Consider the following 9726-nt stretch of genomic DNA (forward strand, 5'->3'; position numbering starts at 1 on the left):
GGTCAAATCCTTCTACATCTATCTCATGGAGGACCGAGATCCCTAGTCCCAGACCTGAATCATAAATGGTCACTTCGGCGAGGGAAAGCATGGTGGAAGGATCGGTTGAAGGGAATCTGGAAAGTCTGCGCCACCGGAAAAGCTAGCTTCCTCCTGTTTAAAATCATGAACCAATTGGTTGCCTATGCCGAGTCCCTGCTGGCCGCTCTATGGCAAATCCACGGAGGTGGTCTGCCACCTAATGTGGAACTATGTGGTCACCAGAAGCGTGTGGGCGAGTCAGATACTCGGGCCTCATGGGCTAAGTTCTTTCTCGGGTCACAATGGAAATCGGCCCTCACGGGTGACATGGTGAGATTTTTGTCAACCTTAGCTGCCTGTTGGCCATATGTCAGGGTGGCAACTTGCATGGCGATTTGGGATATTCGGAACAAGATAATCTTTCAGCGAGGGGTCTTGGTGGGCCAGAGGAAAACTGCCATTTTGGCACTTATCAAAGCTAACCTTAGGGATCTAAGCTGGATCACCCAAAAGATAGACCCTTTGGTCAGTAGATACCTGCTGGTAGTTAGAGCGGGGTTAATGAGTGGCTAGCACCCTTCTTCTTGCCTCCCGGTGCTACTTGTAGCAGCGTAGGCCTGGGGCAGAGAGCCCACTCTTAGGCCAATTTTTGTAAAAAGGTCTGTTTTTTTTTTACAGGGCTAGCCACTCTCTTAATATAGTCGGCATTTTTGTTTATAAATTTTTTTATTTAAAAAAACATGAAGAGCACAACAAAAGAAAAAGAAGGAAGCTCCTCCAATAATGGAGCGTATTACTTCATCACATTGGCATGCTCCTTAGCTCAACCCTCGCTCAACCATTGGAGGATCTTAAAATTGGCATATGGCATGTCACATGCTATAATTTCATAGCTATAAAATGGAATATAAGAAATTTCGAGAGCTATAAGTACCCAATGAAGAGAGTTTGATAAATGTGTAGAGCTCAAATGCAACTTGATTTGACATGAGACCATTAGGAGTTGTGCTTGAAAATATAGAAACTTGCTAGGTCCTTGAAGGACCTACCTAAGGACTACCCACTTGCCCTTTAGGCAAGATCATTGAACATGGAATAAACTATTAGAGGTGTTTTAATGGTGCTATAGTGAACACAGGATTGCCCCCAGTATAGGGTTATGAGATTGCCCTAATGTTCACAGAAAACATGTAAACCATATGCAATGAACCTACAACATTTTCCTTTCAACCTGTGAAAAATATTCTCTCAATTTTGAAAAGTCTCTGTAAGATTTTAATTATATTTTAGATTGCCCCAGTGTTCATAGAAAACCTGTAAACCATATGCAATGAACCTACAACTTTTTTTTTTCAACCTGTAAAAACTATTTTCTCAAGTTTGAAAATTTTATAATATTTTAATCAATTTAGTTATATTTAAGATTGCCCAAGTGTTCATAGAAAACTTGTAAATCATATGCAATGAACTTGCAACATTTTCCTTTCAACCTTTGAAAAATATTCTCACTTTTGGAAAGCCTCTAATATTTAATCAATTTAGCTATATAAACTTAAAATTTTACAAATTCTCAAGAAAAACCTTCAAAATTTCGAAAGTGATTTTTTTTGTGGTAAAAAAGGAAATTAAATTAAAGAAAATAAAAAATTACAATGAAAGAAATCAATGGCCAAGATAGCCTGAGTCAAGCTAAGACATAGACAACGCTTCAGTGATAACAATGAATTCAATAGTAGTAGCAGAATTCCCATAAGACCTAACCAAGTCAATGATGCTACGGTTTACCAGCTGTACCATGTTAAGTTGGAAACTTAGCCTAACAAAGCACGACATTATTGCGTGCTCTCCAAACTTTCAGCACCACCAGTGCATGAGCTGAGTTCCAAATGTGAAACATTTGACAGCTATCTTTGAGTAGCATTCCTTGCCATGAGAAGGGAATGTGACACTTCTCGATACGGGTCAAACCATATTGAGGAAAGTGATTGATTGAGAAAATGGGTAGCATGACTTGTCTATGACGGGTAAGAGACCCGCTCCGTTCGGTCTCTAAATGTATTTAATTTCAAGAAATGAAATTTCAAGTTTCAAGACCCCTTCATTATAGGCAGTGGCTTGGCTTGGCTGTATGCACAGTTAACTCAATGATTCAGATAAATGAGTGGCCATTTGATGTTGATGAGAGGTAAAGAATTTGCCTATAAACACACATGGGGCAGGTATCGAGTCAAGCAACTAAATAATAATCTATTGTTCGACAATATTTCTTAATTTTAGACTTCCTTAGGGCATAATGGGTTCCACTTGATTCAATTAACAATTCAACAGATTGCTAGTTTTCCCTCTAGTTGCTATATGCACATTTCAACAACCCAAACCCTAGTTTTAAAAAAACCCAAAATCTCTTTAGGGCATTTGAGTATAGAAATATCACACAATATAACAATAAGAGGATCACACCCAACAAATTTATATTCTCCTTATGTACCACAATAAAACAACGTGTTTGATATTTTGGACATTGGCTCAACCCCTTGCTGTCGATAGTGGTAGACTAATGCAACACTTTTCCTGTCATTATTGGCCACACCATGTATCTGACTGGACAATTTGTGGTGTTTTTGCCAACCCGCAACATCAACTTTTACCATTGCTTCTTTGTCCACATGCACCATATATATATATATATATATATATGTTTAGATTTATATTTATGTTTATACTTATATTTACTTCTATATATTTGTGGCATCCCTCTCTCTCTTATGACATGCAGTCTGTTGAGCAATCCAGGACCTACCATGTGTCTCCGCAGGATCACTCCATCCCAAACCTCCTCCCACTTCCGCCGCATATATAGAGATATATTTGTTTAACTATATATATATATGTAAATAAAATATATTTAATATTATATATTATATAATGTATTGTATAATATAATATAATAATAATACATAAAATATATCAAACCATATTGAGGAAAGTGATTGATTAAGAAAAATGTTTTCTACAAACACTAGCTTGCCCCCAACTCCAAGGAATGCCAATGTGCAAGTGCCAATGAAGGAGAAATGGCCAACAAGAACATCATGGACTTTAAGGCAAAAGGTGTGTGAATTGGGAAATTAGTTGGGTGGGCGGTGGTAAGCCCCGTGTGTGTGTTGGGAAATTAAAGGAACAAAAACTAACACGTATTTCAAATCCTTCAGTTTTTGTGTGTGAATTGCGTGCGTATAACAGCCCCCGCTCCCTCCCTTCAACTTCTCCGTCGCCATAGCCACATACCTCCATCCTCCATCGCCATAGCCACTCTCATCACCTCTTCTCCACTCGCCTCACCCTCAACGCTTGCTCCTCAGACGGCTTGAGAGCTCCCTATTGGCTGTTTTCTTGACAAGCACCTCATCAGAGCTCGCCTTTCGCCGCATTCAGACTACCCAGTTCACCGCTCGCAGCCTCCTCCGCTTCTCATGCATGGCCGCACTGAGAAATCCGGATTCCTCTCCTTCTTTCTTCAGTAGCCCTTCTCACGCCTTGAAACAGCTTGTCCATAGCTCCGTTGGCGCGTTTCCTAAACCTCGCAAGCCGCGGAGTCTTGACGAAGTTCCGCAGAGAGTTGAGGAAGTTGAGCGGGACAATGCGGAGCCAGGGGCTTCGGACAACGAAGACGAGAGCTCAGCGGAGGAGGAAATTGATACGGATTACAGTTTCAGCAGCGAGGACGGATATTCGAGGCCGCGAATCCGCGAAGATTTACTCCCTCACGATTTCTTCGAATGGCAGAAATCTCCTTGCGGCTCTGTAGCGCGCTCCGCAGCCTCCGAGGCCAGCAGCACGAGCAAGGAGGCAGAAAGCTTGTCGGAGGGGCTTTCTTCTAGCACCTCTGCTGCCTCTCAGGAGAGGCACCTCCGCAATGGGTGGATGAAGTCTAACGGCTCTCCTAGCCCCGCTGAAGTCGAAGGAAGGGCATCATCTGCGATGCATTCTAGAGTTGGTAACGGTCACCTTCACGCGTTGTCTCGCCAGGATTACGAAAATCCTTCCGAGTTGAAGTTCGGAGGAAGAGCTCACGGCTCAGGATATAGCAGAATTGCGGGATATGGCGAAGCTGCGGGCCTAAGAGGTCTTCCTGAGGATCAGAAGAGCTGGAAAAACGGAGCAGCAGGGGAGGGAACTTTGGGCTCAGCGGACTGTTGGAAGGGCAAGAAAGCGCGCAGCGATTCAGGCGGGCTACTCAGAGAAATAATGCAGGATATAGCCGGAGCTGGTGATGGTGGAGAGATCGACATGAAGCTGTATCAGAACCTCGTCGACATGTTTCCGCTCATCGAAAGTTTCATGGTACGTCGTTACAGCTTTCCCTTCCATTCGGTATTTTCGTATTCCGTGCCGAGCAGAAGCTTGGAAGCTCAGAGTTTGCTAATGCCAAGATTCAAGGTTTTGCTCCGGTTAATCCACCCTACATGCTTGCAAGATTGCCAAGATTTTGTTTCTTTTTTATGATGGCAGGAACGTTCAGAATATCGTCAACACAGCAATTTTCAGCATCACGCGTCAATGGTTTACACTCGAGCGCCTTCTCGAGATGCACACTCCAAGAAGGTACAAGGCTTGAATTTCTGCATGCAAAAAAGCAGAGAGGAAATCTTTAGATTGATCCGGCCGATTCCGGCGAGGGTAAATGCAACTGGGTTTATGTCTGATTGAACAGATGGCAGACGGTTTCGGTGGTGGAAGGAGTTACAAGAATCACGCCACCACCAACGGCCGGAATGATGATCAACCCATGTGGGAAGAACGCGAAAACATGCTGCGGCGAGTGGAGGCTGAGGATTTGTCCTTTTCACCGCGAAGCGTGGCTTCTCGAGACAATGGGAACATAGCGGAGATTGCGAAGCTACGGAATCGAGTAGAGGAGCTACAGCGAAAGGTGGCGGAGAGAGAGAGCATGCTGGAGGCAGCAACGGAAGTCCATGGATTCCGAGAGGCGATGCATGAGAACTCTCAAGTAACGAAGCTGTCAAGGAAGGTGGAAGAGCTGCAAAGAGAGATGGCTGAGAAGGAGCGAATGTGGGAGACAGCCAGGGAGAAGCTAGCCGAGAAAGAGGCAAGTATTCCTTGAGCTCTCTTCACCAACGATAAGATCGTTCTCAAAAAAATCACAATACAAACCAAGAAGTCTGCTCACAGTGAGGGCGGTCGTGATGTGATCAAGTCTGCTCATAGTGAGCTGCAGAAATGCTGGTTATGATCTCATTATAGTGAGTGAGTGAGTGAGTGTGAGTGTGTGTGGTGTGTGTTTTTGTGTGTTCATAGTGAGCTGCAGAAATGTTGGTCATCATGTCATTATAGAGAAATGTTGGTCATGATGTCATTATAGTGAGTGAGTGAGTGTGTGTGTGTAGCACCCCTATGAGTTCTTCGGGACCTCATTGCGACATTCCTTACAAGATGCCTTGCATGAGGAGGATCTGGATGTCTCTTGCGTCTTTTACTGTTTCTGCTGGATAGGGCATTGGCTCTCTTCTGGAGTCCTGCCCTTTTGTAAAATGATTGTTTCATAATATGATGTTCATAGTTTCACCCAAAAAAAAAGTGTGTGTTTTTTGTATGTGTTCGATCCTCAGATTGACTTCGGATGCGTCATGTTTGGTTCCTTAGATTGTTTTCACAAAATAAAAACCCTCGTCTCGTCTCCTTTCTCCCTCTCCCTCTCATCCTCTCATTCTCCATATTGCCTTTGCTTCTTCAAAATTTGAAGGATTATGGTCTGCAAGAATGCATGATGATGGTAAGTACTTGAATGTATATGGTCTGCAAGAATCTTCCTCTCATCCTCTCTATTGCCTTTGCTACTTGAAATTTGAAGGAATAGGGTCTCCAAGAGTGCATGGTGGTAGCAAGCATTTGAAGGAATATGGTATACCACAAGGCATGGTGATGGCATGTCAGAGATGCTGATTGTTGTCTTCGACTCTGTCTGCGAATGTTGTGTGCAGGTTGAAATCTGCGGCATGCAAAGGCTTTTGCAGAGCTCGGAAGGAAGCCATGCAGGATTGAGAGCTAAGAGTGCAAACGATGAGGAGGAGGTGAGGGCTCTGAGGTGCGAGGTTGCAGCTCTTCGATGGCAGATGGAGGTGGCCGATGCTGAGACTGCACAACAGCAGGGCTTTTCCAACCAGCCTCTGTCGCCAACCTTGGAGAGCCAACAGATTTTACAGGTTTGAAGCTAGCTTTCCTAGACTTTTCCAACCCATGATTGTTTTTGAAACATCTCATATGCCAGCTGAATCTCTTCCAGTTCATATGCCAGCTGAATCTCTTCCATTCCATGGCATAATTTGACCAAAATTTAGTATGAAGGCTCTTGAAATGCTGCACAATTCTTGCTCGAAGTAGTGCTAAGTAAATCTGAGTCGCTGGTTTTTTCTGCCGAGCTTTTTGTTTTCTCATGTTGCACGATTCTTGCTCAAAGTAGTGCTAAGCATATCTGAATTACTGGTTTTCTGCCAAGCGTTTTTTCTTAACATCCCATGCTGTGTTCTTTCTTTTCTTTGCACTGGTCTATGTTATCGGTTCACCTTCCTTAAAATAAGGGATCTTATGGTACGATGGAGCAGGTTTCTGAGAGCTGCAAGACTCATTGTGAAGCAGTGACAAAGGAACAACAAGAGGTGGACTTGGAGAAAATGGAGGCAGCCAGGAAGATGTACTTGGCATCCATTTTGGCAGCCAAGCACAACCCAGGAGATGAATGCCTGGTGCTTGTGGGTGAGCTCCGAATGCACCTTCAATCTTTTTTGAGAAGACCGACTTTCCATGCCTTGTGCTGTTGAGCTGAGCCAATTTTGAAGACAGAGAGAGAAGGTGATGATGGTGATTGTATCAAAGTCTGCGCGAGACCTTACTATGGGACTGCAAACCACCATCAAAGATACAGTCGCTCTTTACATCCATCTGAGACAATTTTCAAAATTTCTTAATTGTTTAGTATGAGCTTGGCCAGCAGGCCTGCCATATCCAGAATCTTACTCGGGTGTCCAAAAATTTATATCAGGCATGCATCCAGTTTGGCTGGATGACTTACGAGGACTCTTCTGCTGTTCTTACTTTTCTTCCATAGTAATACAAGGGGAGAGAGAGAGAGAGGCCTCAAAAAACATGTGAAGTATAGATCAATAAGTCCATCAGTGTGTCCCAACTTCAAAAACGGCCTCAAAATATGTGTCTTTCTGTGGGTTACCTGCGAAACGAACCATCTTTCTGCAAGCTTTCTCTATCATCCATGTGCGTTTGCTAAGAAAAGAGGTTATACTAGATTCTATTATTTTTTCATGCATCATAGCCCTGTTTAAGAGGGCTCTGCAGCTCTCTGAAACTTGTGTACTCAATATCTTCTGGGTCAACGTGGCTGGTAGGTTTAGAAATTAGGGAGCAAGGTGAGCACTGAGCGCCTTTGGAATGAGGATTTTCATCGTCGAAACGCCCTTCAAATGTCGGCTAGCCCTGACGCGTCGTTTAGTATGTACACGGGAAATCGCATAACAACCGTCGTCCCTACTCATATAAAATATTATAAATGCGCCTCACCTTTTGTAGTTATGCGAAATTGTGACGCGTTCTTTATAGTCCAAAAGCGAGTTTCGAGACGGAGGCGTTAATGCAATCCATAGCATTAAAAGATGCAAGGAAAGGGTCAACTCTCTGAAGCAAGCGATTTACATTGTGCCTGTTGCCATCCGTGTGATGCACAAGGTAATACAGGTGTGGGAATGAAACGTAATCAGCGATAGGAAGAGTAAGAGTGGACTAGATTTTCACGTCCGGATGAGCAGAAACGACCGGCAACGTGCTGCTGGGCACGCCGGCCACGCCTAGAACCCAGGGTTCATCCACGGAGACGATGGAAGGTGTGAGAGGAGAGATGGTTTTGCAAATTGTCACTTGAGACAGAGAGTCTGGACTGTGCGACATCGCGATGACTCCTCGAAGGTTGGAAATGCGCCCGGAAGCTGGGCATCGTGGCGACGGGAGGCGACAGCGCCAAACTCGAGGCCTCAGTGTGAGTCGTGATGGCGATGAGGAAGCTCGGGATTGAGCAGGCGCGCCATAGCTGGTGCTACATGAAGGTCATGACAATGGCGATGGTGAACGGCTTGTGGGATCGTGGCATGACAAGCGCATGACAAAAGTGAAGATCTTGGGTTTTGTTTTAAAGTTGGGACAGGATAGCATGCATGGTGCTTTACATTTTCAAATTTTTAGAAGAACTCGTTGCTCCTTTTCATTTTCATTCAAATTTCCTACCATCTGCTTTCAACTATTTCAGAAATCGGGTCTCGATTTTGTGGGTCCATTCCTTTACATAACCAGGGAAGGCGATGCGCTTCCTCCCCCAAAGAGTTATAATCCAGAAGAATGGGCCTTTCCCTGCGCATCGAGATTCGAATCGTTGAGATTGAGTATTGCAAATATGTAAGAGAATGACTCATTACCTAAATCTCAATGGGCGTGTTTGTATTCCAAGCTGAGCATCCGAATTTGTATATGCACCAAGTATGTATGTCTAATTCACTTTTTGAAAAGATTAAAAAAACATGTCTGAAATGGAAACAATATTAAAATACGACATCATTGAAGAACAAATCATTAGTCTAGCTTCTATCAGAATGTGATATATAAATTGCTACATGTAGTGTTGGAATGTAAACGACATTTCTAAGAATACGTTTATAAATTAGCACATGTAATGTTGTAATATAAAACTAAATTTTCAACAAAAGCAAAAAATCCTTGTCTCAAAATCTATTGTAATTAATTCATCATTCGGTTACATTGATATATTATTTTTACATGCAAGGAAAATGAAAGTTTCCTTCCTCATATAAATGTAGCGCTTCAAGTTCGGATGATGGGATCTACTTTGATTTTTTTTTTGTGCATCTTTATAAAATTCGAGGGAATGGGCCCTTCCTCATGCATCGAGAATACAAGCGCTAAGAATAAGTCTCGTAAATGGGGATATTATCTGAATGTCAATAGTCGTAATCGTAATGGAATATCGGTAAAATCACCAAGAGCAATGCGTTAGACAAAATTCAAATTCTCATCATCTTTTGGAATATAAAGCTCATCTCATTCAAGTTTCCAACAATGTCCTAGCACCAAGTTCAAAGGCATCATACCAGGAGATGTCAGCTTTCCTAAAGTGATACAACTCTCCTGAGAAATATTGGTGATGTTATCTCTACTAAGGCCCAGATAAGGATGACAATAGGAAATTGTCCTCTCGTGGCTTGCAAATATGTTGTTGATTTCGTAAAGGGTTTGCAATTATCTAGATCTACTAAAGGCCAGATGAGGAAGAAAATAGGAAACTGTCCTCTCATAGCTGCAAATATGCTATTGGTTTCGTAAAGGGTTTGTAAAAAAAAGAAGACAACAATCCGTAGAGGTCTTCAAAAGTGGGAGCCTATTGTAAGCACTTTTTCGTTTACGATGTAGACCATTGGGAAGGTATGATAGTGGTGCCCATATTGTTGAGATAGATGAAGGCTTTTTGTCCTTCATTGGTCCAGCAGATAGCCCACTTTATGTGACTGTATGCATGGAAATTTGCCTCATTAGCAAGTCCTTAGCCTGCTGTGGTGGATTCTATCTTATTTTGCTATTCGCCTCGGTATAACTTACCCAAAATTTGTT

The 9726-nt window shown here is 42.9% G+C and overlaps 1 protein-coding gene across 1 annotated transcript; it reads left to right on the forward strand.

Annotated features, from left to right (window-relative positions):
• Window positions 1-3258: 3258 nt before the first annotated feature.
• Window positions 3259-7198, forward strand: LOC147881861 (protein MICROTUBULE BINDING PROTEIN 2C-like). Its single transcript, XM_087401935.1, has 5 exons — window positions 3259-4365; window positions 4534-4626; window positions 4736-5131; window positions 6024-6245; window positions 6645-7198. Exons 1-5 carry the CDS (start codon window positions 3499-3501, stop codon window positions 6858-6860), a joined length of 1794 nt encoding a protein of 597 aa, XP_087258061.1. The 5' UTR covers window positions 3259-3498; the 3' UTR covers window positions 6861-7198.
• Window positions 7199-9726: the final 2528 nt, after the last annotated feature.

The sequence above is a fragment of the Dipteris shenzhenensis genome, chromosome 30 (genome assembly GCF_047967505.1).
Source record: "Dipteris shenzhenensis isolate YYH24624 ecotype China chromosome 30, Dip_SZ_1.0, whole genome shotgun sequence".
Lineage (NCBI taxonomy): Eukaryota > Viridiplantae > Streptophyta > Polypodiopsida > Gleicheniales > Dipteridaceae > Dipteris > Dipteris shenzhenensis.